Source organism: Protopterus annectens, chromosome 6.part0 (genome assembly GCF_019279795.1).
Source record: "Protopterus annectens isolate FY-2018-M chromosome 6.part0, PAN1.0, whole genome shotgun sequence".
Classification (NCBI taxonomy): Eukaryota; Metazoa; Chordata; order Ceratodontiformes; family Protopteridae; genus Protopterus; species Protopterus annectens.
The window spans coordinates 1,442,550,572-1,442,566,700 of NC_056737.1; the positions used below are offsets into that span (position 1 = coordinate 1,442,550,572).

A 16,129-nucleotide genomic window follows, 5' to 3' on the forward strand; every position below is an offset into this window, starting at 1 on the left:
CTGTGCCTCTGTCCAGCAGAGCCATTGAAGTGATCCCTGGGGTAAACTTTCTGTTTCCGATCCATTCTTCAAGGTTTCCCTTGAAGAGGGTTAGTGAGGAGCTCTGCCTAATGTAGATTAGAATATTGTTCCAGAGCATGGGAAGTCTCTAAGATAGGAATCTATCTATCCAACACATCCTGTTTATTGTTGTGGTGAGGTTTAGATCCCTGGAGCATGTGGCTTGAGGGGATATGGTTTTCTTTAGGTGGAGCATGTCCATCAATTCTGGGTTGGACATGGTCTTGTATGTCAGGCAGAGATAACCTCTGAGTAGGCGGTATGCAACCGAGTACAGCTGGAGTTTCTTCAGTTGAGCTGCATAGGGCATCTGCTTGAGGCCTTTTGGCACTGCCTGTTGGTGAGGTACTTCTGTGGTTTTTCCAGTTGTTGCAGGTGTCTTGTAAGGTACATCCCAAATGGGGCATTGTACTCTATGATGGGTCTGATGAGTGATGCACAGAGGGGCCCAATTACCTGTTTCGATCTGGATGAAAACCCTTTTGTGATTAGGTGGGCCACATAGAAGGATTTTCTAACCACTTTGACAAGGTAATTATTAAAGGAGAGGTTACTATCTACTTGGGTCCCCAGATCCCTTATTATGTCTTCTGTATTTAGGGGGCTACCACCAATGTGGTAATTTGTGGGTACTTTGTTTTTTCCAAAGGGGATGACTATGCACTTTTGGCATTTAGCTTGAGGCTATGGTTTTGACACCAGATATCTGTCTTAGTGAGACCCTTTTGGAGGATGTCTGTCAGCCGGAGAGTCAATTATAGCCCCTAGTTTACAGTCGTCTGTGAACATGGTCAGCCATAGTCCTCCTTTGCTTGCCTGTACCTCTAAGAAGTATATGCTGAACAGGAGGGGTCCTAGGACTGAGTCCTGGAGAATGCCACTTGTAACTGGATTAGAGTCAGGCCTAGCTCCCGCAACTCGTACCATGTGGGTTCTGTCCATGAGCCAGTTGGCAACCCATCTCGTGATGTAGGGGTTTATGTCCAGGATGGTGAGCTTGTCTATAATACCTCAGTGGGGAATGGTGTCAAAGGCCTTTCCAAGGTCTAGTTAGGCTGTGTGGACCACCTTTCCCTCTTCCATAGCCTTGGTAACTGTCTCAAATAAGTCCACCAGGTTTAGGAGTCATGATCTGCTCTTAACAAAGCTGAACTGGGTAGTGTCCAGTGTTTGGAGGTTTCCAATGTCTCTCTTAATGAGATCCATAATGATGCACTCCATAGCTTTGCAGACCAAGCTAGTCAGGCTTATAGGGCGATAGTTTCTGGGGTCCGTTGTGGCTCCACCTTTGTGGAGTGGAATAACCGTTGCTGTGTGCCAGTCTGTGGGCACATAGCCTGTGCAGAGGCTGAATTTAAACAGTGTGTTTAGGTGAAGGGTTAGTTCATCTTTGAGCTTGTGTAGGATGCAGCCTGGGACACCGTCCGGTCCCATTGATGCTGTGTTTTTTGGCTTTGGAGAAGGCTGTTTTAACCTGAGTGACTGTGATTTCAGGGGCACTACATTCTTCTGGTATAGTTATGGGCCCTTTTGGGGGTGAGAGGAGGGGGTGAAGTTTGCACTGAACCTGTCTGCCAAAATGTTAGCTATATCGGTCATTTCAGTGTATTTTGTGCCATTCTGCACTAACTCCGAGCAGATCTGAGAATTGCCACTTAGATTCTTGACATATCTAAAGAATGCCTTGTGGTTATCTTTGGAGTCCATGGCAATTTTTCTTTTGAAGTTAGCCCTGGATGATTTTATGAGGGAACATGATCAGGGATGTCTTCCCTTCTTGGGATTTTACTCTTTTCTGAACTAGTTTCCTCCTTCTATTGTATAGCTTGTTTATGGCAGGTGTCCACCAGACTGGTTTCCTTTTCTTGGAGGAGTGAGTCTTGGTTTTGTTTGGGATAGCACAATCCATGCATTCTTGTAGGTGCCCATAGAGTGCATTAATAAAGGATTTTGCAGCTTGGACAGCGTTATCCTTTAGCATGGGGGTTTGAAACTTCCCACATTGGTCTTAAGTAACGTGAAATTTGCTTTTGAAAAGTTTTTCAAGGTGGCTTCTTTGACCAGGGGTGGTGGCAGAATGTGGATATCCAGAGTGATTAGTTTATGGTCAGATCTAATCAGCTAGGGGTTGACCTCTGGTGTGGAACACCAGTCACCCATATCGGTGATGACCAGGTCCAATAAGTTGTCACCTCTGGTGGGGGTGTTGACCAGTTGATCCAGGGCATTTGAGTTTATAAATTCTAGGAAATGTTGGGCAAGGGAGTTTGTACTTGAGTAGTTCTCCCAGATAATGTTTGGGTAATTGAAATCACCCAATATCAGGGTGTTTGGTAAGACCGTTATGTTTCCCAGTGTTTCCAGGAATGCGGAGTGGGGGTCCTGAGACATGGTGGGTGATCTGTAGAAAGCTATAATTTGAATAGCAGTTTTGCCTGTTTTTAGTTGCATGTGGATGATCTCTGAAGCATCGTGCTGTGCCAATAACCTGGAGGTGTGGGTATCCTTGATGAATATGGATACTCCCCTGACTTTTGTATTTCAGTCTGGGTTTTGTGGCCGAAATGTATGGTGTGAGTTGTAGCCTGGTAGTGATGGGGTGCTCTCTGGAGCCTTAAACCAGGTTTCTGTTACTGCACATATATAAATTTTTTCCATACTGAGGAGTGCATCGAGTGCGTGCATTTTGAGGTTTAGACTTCTGGCATTGAGTAGCATTACCCTCAATTTTTTGTTACTTGTACAATTTTCGATGGTGGGTTTGTCTTTTGAGCCTTGCCTAAAGAAGGCACTATGGGGGTGGCAAGAGCCTTGGCCAGTATTCAAAAACCTAAGTGTGACAGGTACAAGCCGTCTCTAGTGAAGCAGCGTGGCTTGTTGATCATGTCATCCCAGGCTGATAGACACTGGATTCCCATTGAACGACACCAGAAGCTTAGCCAGTTGTTGAAATTGATCATTTTGTCTCTATACCGTGGTATCATTCTTGGTGAGGGCAGGATGCTACTCAGGGTCAGGTTCATACCGGCCTGGGTTACGTGATCAGAGAGCTCCTCCATGTCTTTTTTCATGTAGTCCAGGGAGGTACGGCTCAGGTCATTCACACCAACATGGACAATGACAGAGTCATATTTGTACTTGTTCTGGAGTAACCTGAGTGCTTGTGTTATGTGGCGGATCCTGGCACCTGACAGGCAGCTAACAGTAACCTTCTCCTTGTTCAGCCTAGTGAGTGGGACATCGTTGTGCCTGACTATAGAGTCACCTATTACTAGTGTGTTGGGTATGTTATTTTGCCTTAAGGGCTGTGATTTTGTGGCACACTGGTTTTGTGAAGTGTGTGTTTCATGGTTTGTGTTGGGGGGTGGAAATTGCTTGGATGTCTGCTTTGGAGGTCTCTGTTGCTTCTGCAGATTTTTATTTAGAGCCTCCAAGTATGTTTTCATGTATTTATGTGTGTTTTTTGCTGGTGCTGGTTTCATAGGTGTATGTGAGACTGGTGGTGTGATGCAAGTAATTCCCTTCTCCTCTTGACTGCCTGGTCCAGTCTTGGGTTGAGAGAGCTTAGCCTCCAGTTTGGCTGTATAATTGCATCTGTCACATTTATTAGTGTTTGGTGGAAGGATGAGAGGGTTGTCTATGTACATGAGGCAATTGTAAGTCTACTCTAAGTATTATATGGCTGGGGAATTTCTCATGTCATATTGACTATACCCTATAACTTAGCCCACAAATCATGGACATGATTTATTTGTCAAGAAAACTTACATAATTTTCATCACATGAAAAAAAAAACATAGTTATCTCATGATTGCCCCCTTCCGAAATTGTCTAATAATTGTCTTTCAAAGTCCATCCATAGTTATGCTCTCTGTCATTAGGGAATGCAACATCAACAGATTGCGTCCTGCATGAAGTGAACTCATGGACACATTCATGGCCATAAACCACACTGCAGTACAGCATAAAATGTTCATCCCAGGCACCTCAGATTTAGATTTTTAACATATCAGATTTAATGTCGACATTATATGTCATAGTGGCTGAACTTTCATACATAGCTAGAATTTGTACGGTGCAATTAAATTATTTTGATACCTACCACTTTTGGCACTGATGCAAAACCTTTGCTGCAATTGTCTTAAGCTGCTTGGTAACATCAAAGAATGGACACCAATATTTTTTTTTTTTAAATGAAATTTTGTAAGTTTTTTGAGATACCTTCCAATTTATGCTCCTCTTCACAATGTTCTGTCCAAATATTTTTTCAAGCCAGTTATGATTTCCTTCACTTCTGTCTTGTGCTTCCTAAGCAGAATGGCATATACATTTGTGGCCTTTAATTCCACATGCATTTCAAGTTCATCTTCTAAGAGCAAGTCCTGTTATTTATATATTGTGCAGGAGACACTTCCAACAGAACATCAATGATTTGTAAGTATTTTCCAGGGATTTTTGTCTAAAAACGTTTTCAACAATTTCAACAAAAAGCTTCATGTGGGAGGAGACTCCATTTCTCCCACAACTTATATATACCAACTCTGAGGCTCCACAATAGTGGGTAAAAGATCAACCACAAAGATAAAAAAAAGTGTTTTTGGCAATCTGTTTTCTACCGAACAGCATTTGAATTAAATGCTTTTGGTCACCTGACTTCAATCCCTTTCCATTGATTTTTGTGAAAAATCCAGATGATCCGTATGCGTACCTAAAGGAAGCAAAAGAATATTTAGATCACCTAGCCACATTATACCCTTGTTGTTTCTGCCTTTCCATTTGTTTGTCTTATCACCAATTCTGATATTACAATACCCACTTAACTGAGTTGTCCGTGTCCCAAAATGTCAGAAATACCTAGTTGTTTATGCAGATTTATGCAAACATAAGTGGTACATTTAATATTATATCATTTGTGGTACACTTAAAAATAATATTTTAAGCTGACTAAATTCCTAGGTGGTAAAGTTCCCAAGAATCAAAGCTTCTAAAATAGCCCAGAAGAGAGCACATGATTTATTATGATAAGTTGTTGTAAGTGAAAAGGTAGAGCATATTTACAATGATTTAGTGCATCAAACCTGCTTTTTTCCTGGTGTTAACTGTGACTGAATCTCTTAATATTTTCATTTTCTCTTCCTCTATGATTTGGTTCATGAGTGTGCTAATTCCTACTGTCCTTGAAAATGTGACAGGAGTGTAAAAGTGTCTGACCACATTAAACAATAAGTAAATAAAAGGAACAGAAACATTTTAATAGGTTCTGATCTCCATGTCAGAGAAGGGTATATGTTTTTTTTTTCCTGTCATCTACTCATACAAGCAGTTTTTGCCTAAGCCCAACACCCCAAGCTACTAGGGGTTATCTACCTAGTTTGGAGTGGCTGAGATTAAGATCAGAGTGAGAGAAGAAAGCAGTTTGGGATGGGAGGCAGTATCAAAGGCCTTGGAGAGATCTAGAAATACAGTGGATACTAGGTTACCGTTGTTTCGATGTTAGTTTACTGTGTTGGTAAAGCTAATAAGGGCTGTGGTAGTACTGTGATTGGGACAGAGTCTGTGCTGGGTGTTGGTTAGCACTTTAGTAGTGAGGAGATACTGCATTATTTGGGAATGTATACATTTTTTGAGGATTTTAGATAAGGGGGATAGAATAGCAATTGAATGGTAATTAGATAGTTCCACAGAGTTACCTCCTTTGTGGAGTGGTATTATCTGTGAGACTTTCCACAGAGAAGGAACACATTGTTCTGATAAAGAGTGACTAATGAGGATGGAGACTGGGTAAGAGATGGCTTTGGCTACAATCTTTAGATATTCTGCAGGTAATTTGTCAGTGGCATGGGTTGTGGGTTTAAGCCTATTTAGGCATTTATATATTGTGCTAGTTGGGACAGGCTAAAGTGAAGTCATATCTTTTTGATGGCCCCTTACCACTGATTTTTATTTTGGACTTGATACACCTGTAAATTCACTGCAGTATCATTTGGTTCTGTTTCTGCTGTAACACATTTCTGGACTGGACTAATACATTTTACATCTACTTTAGTTTGTCAAATCTAAGAAAATAATATAGTCAATTTATTTAACTTCATTGACAGGGCTAAAGTCTTTTTGTGGTCCTCGGGCCTTTCTCCATCTTGACAGTCTATCCTTTTGTGAAATACTTCACATGCCAGAAGCAGACATTCAAAAGTTCATACATTTTCTCTAAGACTACAGCTAAGGACATCAGTGAGAAAAATCAAACCTGCCACACAATACTGGAGAGAGGTTTATAGTGTCCCCCATTAAGTAGATCTTTTCTGTGTATCCCAGTTGAAGATTTGTGATCACCTATTCAGTCATCAAAACAAGGTTTAAAGTTTGCCAGGAAAGTACTTTGATCTATAAAGTGGAGTTAATTCCAGACATGGTGGATACTTAGGGTTGGGTACTTGACATGCCAACTGGTATTGCTAATATGGTAGTATCAGTTTAGGGTGTTGGCTTTAATGCTGGTCTTCAGCACATATCCAGGGATATTGTTTGTTTCATGATGGAATTCAAAGAGTACAGGGTCATTCAGAGCATGGAGACCTAAGCAGAAATAACCTCTCTTGATAATATACAAAAACAAAACTTTGAATAGGAATAGGGCTTTTAGTCTATCAGAGTAGCTAAGAGTTTTAAAATCTGAGATCTTTTTGGTAAGGTAACATGAGATTGTTCAATTTGATTTAGGTGCTTAGTGAGGTACATGCCAAAGGGGTATTATATTCAATGGTGGGCCTAATAAACTGAGTTGGTACCTTGAGGAGATACTATAAAGGATGAGTTGTACACTGTACTAGAATTTTCTGGTCTAAATAGATACAGTCAAACAAGTTTGTTTTAGATGCAGGCACCCAAGTCTGTGATGCCAGAGTCAGACTTAAGTGAAATGTTATTGATATGGCACGTAGTGAACTTTCTAGATTTGCCAAAAGAAAATATATTGCTTTTCTTGGTGTTGAGTGCAAGCCCATGATCAACATACCAGACATTTATCTTGTCAGACCCTTGATGGAGAGTATCTGAGTATCAAAGTGAAATTTGACAACCAAGCCAAGTTTACAATCTGCAGCAGACCTAGTTATCTATTATCCCTTGATATCAAGCTTTCTTGACAGTGAAACATATGCCAAAGAGAATGGTGGCCAGGCAGGAAACTTGTGGCGTACCACTAGTAAAGTGCTTCTGTCTCGAGCAAATACTTTGACATTAATTGTGGCATTTTCTGTTAGACAATTAGTTATCCCATGAACTAACTAAGAGTTAATGTTGAAATGGAAGAGGTTGTCAATAAACCCAGTACAGGGGTTGGCATCCACAGCATTTTCAAGGATCAAGTAAGCAGTGGGGGTGTGGATTATATACTGATTATACATGGCCTTGGTAATCCTTTTAAGGAACTTACATAAACTGAGCAGGCATAATCTACCTTTTTTGTAGAGCCCAACTACTATGTCTTGAGGGATATAAGGCCATGTATATTGTTTATTAGTTCAGCTATAATATGTTCTATAACCTCACAAATAATACCAGTGACATCATTACTAGTCATGTAATTCCCAGGATCAGGATTAATACCACCTTCTTCACACCGTTGGGATATAATCATTGGATAGACATAGGCTGAAAAGCTGATGGAAGGTTTTGATAGGTGGGACTTAACACTTCTCAGCACATATCCAGAGATATTGTCAGGACCAATGGAAATTAGATTTTTAACTTGGAATGTGCTGAAAGGATTTTGAATAGAGTTGTTTGAGAGGGAGTTATGAGGGAGTATGTGGAACAGACAGGTATGAAGGGGAAACAGGGATCAGAGTTTATCCCAAATAAGTCTGAATTTCACTGGAGAGAACATCAAAACTGATAATGTCGGGCTCATAGCTTCTGAAATCAGTAACTCACATGTGATAACTAGATCTCTTCCCATCCTCCCAGCCTGATTCTGATATTTCTACCACAGGTTATAGACTGGTGGAAACCCTGATTCCTTAAGTCTTAAAGTCTATTGCTCACTTTTTGGACTGTAAAAGTACTTGCTCCAGGATTAAATTGCCACTTGCAGCTGTTTTCTATTTTCCAAAGCCTTTTTCAGGCCAACATATTGAGTACTCAGTGGCATTCATTCCTTCATTCATTAACTGACAAGAGCCTATTACTGTTAAAAAGCACAAGTGTTTCAAAGGTTTCCAAGTAAGCTGTCCCCCTTTTACTATAATCTGCATCCCATGTTGTGTATGAAAAGCATAGACTGGATCAGTAAAAACTGCCAAATGAATTAATGACTGAATGACTAAATGAATAAATCAATATGCATGTAGTAATTTAATATCTCCTTGTTTCTTGCTGACCAGACTGCATAAGACATACCAGATTCAAGTTAGTGGTAAAGTTACTGGAAACAGTATGTACCACAACGCATAGATTCATTTGACATAGGTTATCAAGGAGCTATATATAACACACTCATGCTGTTATGCTACTGATAACTTTCTAACTGGTCTTTACGTAGTAGGACAAGTATAACATTCAAGACAGTGCAGCAGGTAAAGCTCAAAACATTTTGATCTATGTCTTTAAAACTAGCATGGATATATTTATTTGCCTTTATTCCATGTGGCTAACAAATGCTTTTAAATGAGCATTAACAAATCTTGTAAACATATTCTGGATCTAGTCTGGGTATTAAGGACAGACAGTAAGTCATGGGTCCTGCTGACATTTTGTGTACTCCTTGTTTTTTTCTAGTACTGCTTCATTTATAAACATTTTTAGAATGTATTGAACCCTTAATCTATTACTTTCTAATGCATGTATTTGACAAAAAAGGTCTGCAACATATGTCTTCACTACCTATTTCTAACTTTTCCTTGCATTTCTTTTGTAATAATAGGTGACTGTCATCTAACCGAATGGTCCTCTTGGAGTTCTTGTCATCTGACATGCATCGATCAGAGAAGCTTTGAATCCACAGGTCGACAGTCAAGATCCAAGGCAGTAATCATGCAATCCCTTGAAAATCAAAGTGATTGCCCTGAACAAATTTTTGAAACAAGACCATGCAGTGGTAACTGATTTCACTTACTTAATTTTTCATTCATAACATTAGCTTATACATGCAATCTTCATTAAAAAATGTGAAGAAAAAACAACTACAAAAGCAGTCTGCATAAATATGGAAAGGCATTATAATGTCTTTTCATTTATTGTCATTTCATTTCTTGCAGCCATGATTGGATGGGCTTAAAATAAGCCTGGGACATCAGAGACTAAATTTCAAAAGGATGATTTGGAATTTGAAGCATTACTTTCCCTTGGGATAAATTAAATATAGAGTCTTCAATATTTAGCCTGTTCATTGCTGACGGCAGTTTGGGGTTTGGCCATGCCCTGTGCCTATCCCTTTGCTACTAATCACTTTCCAGAGAACTGTCTCCAACTACTGATCATTTTGGCAGTTTTTTTCTCTGTATATGACTGCATATATCTCCAAGATGGTCTATAACTTTTCTGGAAAGTTTTCAGGAATATTACAGGTGTAATGACATGCAAAATACTTTAGACTGTGTTGTTACTATCAAAAGTAAAGGAAACAAAATACATATGGAATTTTAATTTGAAAAATCATGACAATAAATATCACTTTTATGCCTGAAATCACATTATATATATATATATATATATATATATATATATATATATATATATATATATACATATAGTGTTTTAATTTTTTTCTCGCACTGCCAGCAGCACCTCTCGTTGTCCACTGGGTCAGGGTTTTGGCCTCTCGTAACTTCTCTGAACTTACTCTGACAATTTCTTAGGGTGTTGAGGAGAGCAAGTCATCCTGGTGCCACCTCATATTGCTGTTGGGGGGATGAGATTTTACTATGCCCTGTCTTTCCTGTTTTCCTGCATGATTGCATCTTGGCAGCCTATGGGTGTGCATGCAATGGTGAGGTTCTGATTTACTCTCCATCCATAATGGTGACTCATCCAGTATCATCTTTCCTCCCCCCTAAGAACAATACCCTATCCATGTCCCTGACTTATAAAAGAAATCAAATATGAAAAGCTCCAAGCAAGCACTCTCACCCACCAAGGATGGGCACACCCTCACCCCAGTGCCTCAGGTGCCCAAGTCTCTATTTGAGCTCATGTAGTCTTGACTATAGTCAGGGCTCTATCCCTCTGTGCCAAGCTGCTGACAAATTTGTTGCCTTTTGCTTTCGTGCAATCAGGAGAAATGAAACCTACATTTTTTTATTTCAGCTAACTGTTTTGCAAAAGTTGCATTTGTCAATATCAAAAGGCTATTGTGGCCTGAATTTGATCTTAGTATCAGATGACATCTTTGTAGTACTCGTAGCTATTCATATTAAATTTCCCTGCCGAATCACGTGGATTGTTATACTTTTACTGTACATTGTATTATCTGATAAACAGGAAAAGCAGCTAGCAGAATCTGAAATTTGCATGCCTGTCAGAACAAGAAAATATGCATGTATATTGCTATAACATTTATAATGAAGCAATATAACTTTTTATGTGTTGAATATTATTTCTACTTCTGCTTTCAAGATGTCACTAATGATATGACTTAGAATGTGAAATCTGCACTTCTGTTTTCAAACGAATACAGAAAGCAGGGCGCCTTTATTGTTATATAACATTATTGTTGGTATTTAGCCACATAGGACCATATCTCTGAAATCATTAGAAGTATTCAGAAAAAAATGCCTCAAAAGAATATGCCATGATCTTTTCTGCAGAATGCATTTTAGTTGGTAGCTCCAGGTGTAAAAACATGCACACAAGTTTATCTTCATATATTGGATTTTACTGCATGTGAGTCTGCTTTAAGGAGGCAGTTACAATTCAAGTCAAAAAAGTTTTTCTATTCAGGAGAAATACATCCAACTTTTACTTCTGATGTAATTGCAGCTTAGTAAAGAGGTACCATAGACTTGCATTCATCATTCTGAGTGGAAGCCAGATACCTACTCACAGTTCAAGTCAAGTATAATGCAAAATTTCTGAGTGAAAGTGAAGGTATATGAACACCTATAGTTTGAACCAAAGCATACAAGATAATTGTTATTCCACTATTACACTTCATTTTAAAACTTTTATTGACAATGGCAATGGGACAATTATCTAACAAAACTCTCCTAAGTCTGTTGTTTTACCCCGTGGGACATCAGAGAACCACATTACTAAATTAGACTCCATGACATTAGCTGCTTCAGATCATGTCATTTGAGTCATGATAGGTTACAACTAAAAAGTACTCTTCATCCCGGAGAACTATAATAATCTTTTAGTCTTTTGTAATCAGAACTCAGCAATGATATATATTCTGGGAGAGTTCTGAATTCTTTGTATTGAACAGAGGGTTAAATGCCTTCTTCCAGTGGAAATTAAGTGTAATATAAAATGTATGCACCCCCCACTGAAGGTCTATGAACCCCTATAATTGGTACTTTTGTATAAAATGCCATATGCCAGTCATTTATAAATCATTGCAAAATACCCAGGCTGTGACAACAGCATGTTCCCCTACGTAGATACACCAAAGTCTGCAATTCTGCCTTAAAGATTTCATCGCAACACTTAAATTACTTGAAACCATGATATCTGATTTACAAAAATTATCCTCATAACATAAATAATATAACAGTATTACCAGGGCACTGGCAAATTAGTATTAGGACTATTAAAGCGACCCATGAATCTAAGTTAGTTTCTAAAGATACAGATAACTGTAAATCCTTCTTTACCTATGTTAGGAAAATTAAAGCACAGTGCCCAACAAAGCACAGAACTTGTCCTAGTCACCACTCATTTTGCCCCAAGAGACATTTCCAATTTACTACAAACATGTTAATGCAAACTTCACCCCTGGAGCACCTTTCCAAGCACCACATATCTCAGAATCCCTAATACCCTACACTTTCACTAAGGAACATCTCCTCCCTAAGAACTCTTCTCCTGCAGATACTTTCTTCTCCATACAGTTACCCATCCTTCTTATTCTTCCTATTTCAACAATATCATGGATATAAGAAGTTGTCCTGAGGCTGTATCACATATAAATACTCAACTTTCACTCTATATTTCTCCCTCTATGGTGCATTCTACTCATATTATTCATAAAAAGTCCACAGAAAGTCTGGATTGTCTGAACTGGGGCCATAAATACTGCAAAACATTCATCAGCTTCCCTTTGTGTCTACCCATATGCCAAAATCATTGTCTTTCAAATATTTCACCACTTTGTTTAAAGTTGTCTTTATCGTAATAACTACCCTCTTCTTTTTACCTCTATTCACTGAGCTAAAGCCATGGAAGTCCAGAACATTCCTTCCATTCTCTTCATTTCCAACCTTCTTATTTTACCCCTGCAGGAAAAAATACATCTCCTTTCTGTCCATGCACTTTTCTCAAAATCCTCTACCTCTTGACAGGGTGACACCCTCAAATAGTCTATGACAGTAAGTAAAAATCTATGTCTCACTTCCACTGTCATCTCCCTTCTTCCACATTATTGTGATCTCCTCATATTGGCTTTTTCCTCTGCTTTTTTTATTCCGGGCTGAGTCTAAGAGGGGCCTTTTACCAAAAGGTCTACATACAGATATTAAAACCATGATTGAATGTGGAGTATACTGTGCCACTAGGGCTCATGGCTCTCCCATTAATCCCTCCCCAAAAAATGTTTAGTCTCCCATAAACCGAGTGAATCTTTTTTCTTTACCCATCTGGCCCATTTGTTCCACTGGGATATCAGCCAAGCATCTCATGGTTAGGTGAGAATCATAGAAACTCTTTGTTCTTGCCCAAGCATCATAATTAGACAATTGTGCCCCCCTCTGGCAGGAGGTGGGCAGTCGAGACCAAACCTGCTTGAAGTCTAAAGTAATTGGCTGCCTTTTTCTCCTTCCTCTGAACACACAGAGAGCACCTTCTGTCAGTAGGATATACATTGCATATCAGAACTGAGCTGTCCTTTGCTTCTGGAATGTGCATAAGCTCGGCAAACAAACAGCTTACCAAAACTCTGTCACCTCATCTGCTACTCACTTGAGAAAAGCATTTCCATATGGGGAAAAACTGTATATTTCACAAAATGTTTTATTCAAGGATTAAGTGCTTTTGTCAGATTGTACCCAATGACTTCTTCAGAATTCATTATATTTCTGCAAGTTAACAACATATTTATACTCCACATAATTAGGTGTAATACAACAATTATACAATAAATTAATTAATCCATAATTCTCAATCTAAAAAACATTCACATATTGTCATTAAAAACAATAAACAATAATAAAAAAATATACATTATTCACTTCTTCTTTCACACTTTATAAGATTTTAAATACAATACACTGGCAATAGATATATAGTCATTAAGACATGGGAAGACAGCATTTAACTTCAATTGCCACAACATTTACTTATATTCAATCAAGTCTTCCCATGGTCCACCCCTAGCATTCTGAAATACTGGGTCTATATTATTCAGTCAAAGATTTCTAACTTCGAATACCATATGGCCAACACAGTATGGTTGAAGACACCTCCAAGACTGCACTATAATGCAGTAAAGGAATGACTTCCCTTTACTGCACTGTAGTGCAATCTCGGAGTTGGTATATTTAAAGAGCTGGGGCTGTGGGAGGTGCACGGGAGCTTGCCCCCCTGCTTTAACATCATAGGTAATTTTTTTTTCCTCCGTTTTCGAAGTTTTCTAACTTCGACCAAATTGTGTCAGCCATATGGTATTCGAAGTTAGAAATATTCGATTAAATAATATAGACCCGAAATGCTACATTGATAACAAAAAAAATAAATAAATAAAGGAGTGTTCTGGAAATATCTGTTTATGTTTAAATAACAATTTTTTTATATTCTTATTCTTAATGTCTGAGTTGTGTTCATATACTCGCTCCTTTAGCTTCTATTTAGTTTTTCCTATATAGAATCCAGAACAATGTGTACACTTTGCTAAATATATAATACCCTGGGTATTGCAAGAGCAATAACATGGGCTTGTAAAGACCCTGGTAGATGTTAGGCTAAAATAAACCTATGAACCATAGGCCTTTTTATATACCAAAAAGAGCATATGATTGTGTCAGTCATAAGTTGCTCCTTCACAAACTTATTTAATTGGACTTACCTACATTATCATCATCACCATCATCATCAGCCCCATTTTCCCATTTTCTACATGGGGTCGGGGTATTGCGTTAACTGTCACTATCTCATAGGATCATAAAATCATAGGAAGTTACTAGGCTATTGGCCCTAAGGCCCTTATAAACCTAGCCAAGAGTTTAGCCCATGTTTAGACAAGTCAGCACCCAAAGCTCCTGTCCAACAGGGACAAAGGTGGAATCCCAGGGGTATATTTTCTGTTTCCCATCCAGTTATCCAGGTTGTGCTTAAAAAGGGATAATGAGGTACTCTGCTTAACATGGAGAGGGAGTCTATTCCTCAGAAGGGGAAGTCTCTGGAAAACAAATCTGTCCCGCTAACAAGTCCTGTAGATGTCACAGACCTCGAGTGGCTCTTGACTTGTGGATATGCAGCTGTCCCATCAAGGTGGGGACTAAGATTGCTTTGTATGTCAGACAGAGGTCACCTCTGAGGAGTCTGTAGACAGTGGTCCAGGGAAGTAAATATTGTGGGAAGAAATATCTGGGGAATTGTTTGGCTAGGCTTGTATAGCCCCTAGGGCCGATAGCCTATTACCAACCTATGAACCTATGAAACTGAGGAGAGGAACAGGGATTTTAGCCTATCTGTGTAGGGTAGATGTTTGAGGCCTTGGATTCTCCTAGTGAGGAACCTCTTTGGTCTCTCCAGCTGCTTCATGTGCTTTGTGAGGTACATGCCGAAGGGGGTGTTGTACTCAATAATTGATCTTATAAGGAAGAAATACAGGGATGTTATGACCTCCTTGTCCCTGGATGAGATACCCTTACTTGTGAGGTGGGCCATGTAGAAAGCTTTCTGTACAACGGAAGCAACGTGGTGGTCAAAACTCAGGTTGCTATCAACCTGGGTGCCCAAATCTCTCACAACTGATTGCATCCTTAGGACATTGTTATTAATGTGATAATATGTGGGGATGTCACTCTCCCCAAAGGGGATGATGATGCATTTTTTTGGCATTCATGTTGAGGCCTCGTTTCTGGCACCAGTCATATGTTTGTGTGAGACTCCCTTGGAGGATGTCCACATCATGTGGAGAATTGATGACTGTACCCAGCTTGCAGTCATCGGCAAACTTGGTCAGCCATAGCCCACTGGCCTGCACCTCAGAGAAATATAACCCGAATAACAGTGGCCCCAAGACTGATCCCTGGGGTATGCTGCTCGTGACAGGTCTACTGCTTGAGGTGGCATCTCCTATTTTGATTAGGTGGGTTCTATCCATGATCCAGTTTGCTACACATCTGGTTACATATGGATTGATGCCTAATTGAGAGAGGTTATCTATTATGCCCAAGTGGGGAATAACGTTAAAGGCTTTGGCCACGTCAAAGTAGGTGGTGTGCACCATCTTCCTGTTGTCCATTGCTTTGGTGACTGTCTCAAAGAAGTCCACCAGATTTAACAGACATGACCTCCCCTTGACAAAGCCAAACTGTGTGGGATCGAGTGTTTAGAGGTTGCCAATGTCCCTGTTAATGAGGTCCATGATAATCCATTCCATGGCCTTAGAGATCAGGCTAATTAGGATGATGAGTCTATAATTTCTCAGATCGATGAATACTCCACCTTTGTGTAAGGGGATGACACTGGCTGTCCTCCACTCAGCTGGGACAAAGCCAGTACTCAGGCTTTGGTTGAATAGAGTGCCTAATGGTGCTGCAAGTTCATTCCTGAGTTCATGTAGGATGCAGCCTGAGATGTTATCAGGATCCCACGGAGGCTGTATGTTTTGGCTTTTAAAAGGATAACCTGTTCCCTAGAGATAAAGGGAGGGGTCAGGTACTGGGGATGTCCTGATTTACTGATGGGG

At 39.6% G+C, this 16,129-nt stretch overlaps 1 protein-coding gene across 1 annotated transcript in view; it reads left to right on the forward strand.

The window, feature by feature from the left end:
• THSD7B (thrombospondin type 1 domain containing 7B) overlaps nt 1-16,129 on the forward strand; it is a 6,482,604-nt gene that overhangs the window by 6,280,777 nt on the left and 185,698 nt on the right. Inside the window, exon 25 of the mRNA XM_044074964.1 lies at nt 8,984-9,157. Coding sequence (XP_043930899.1) covers nt 8,984-9,157 — 174 coding nt within the window. The remainder of the gene's footprint in view (nt 1-8,983; nt 9,158-16,129) is intronic.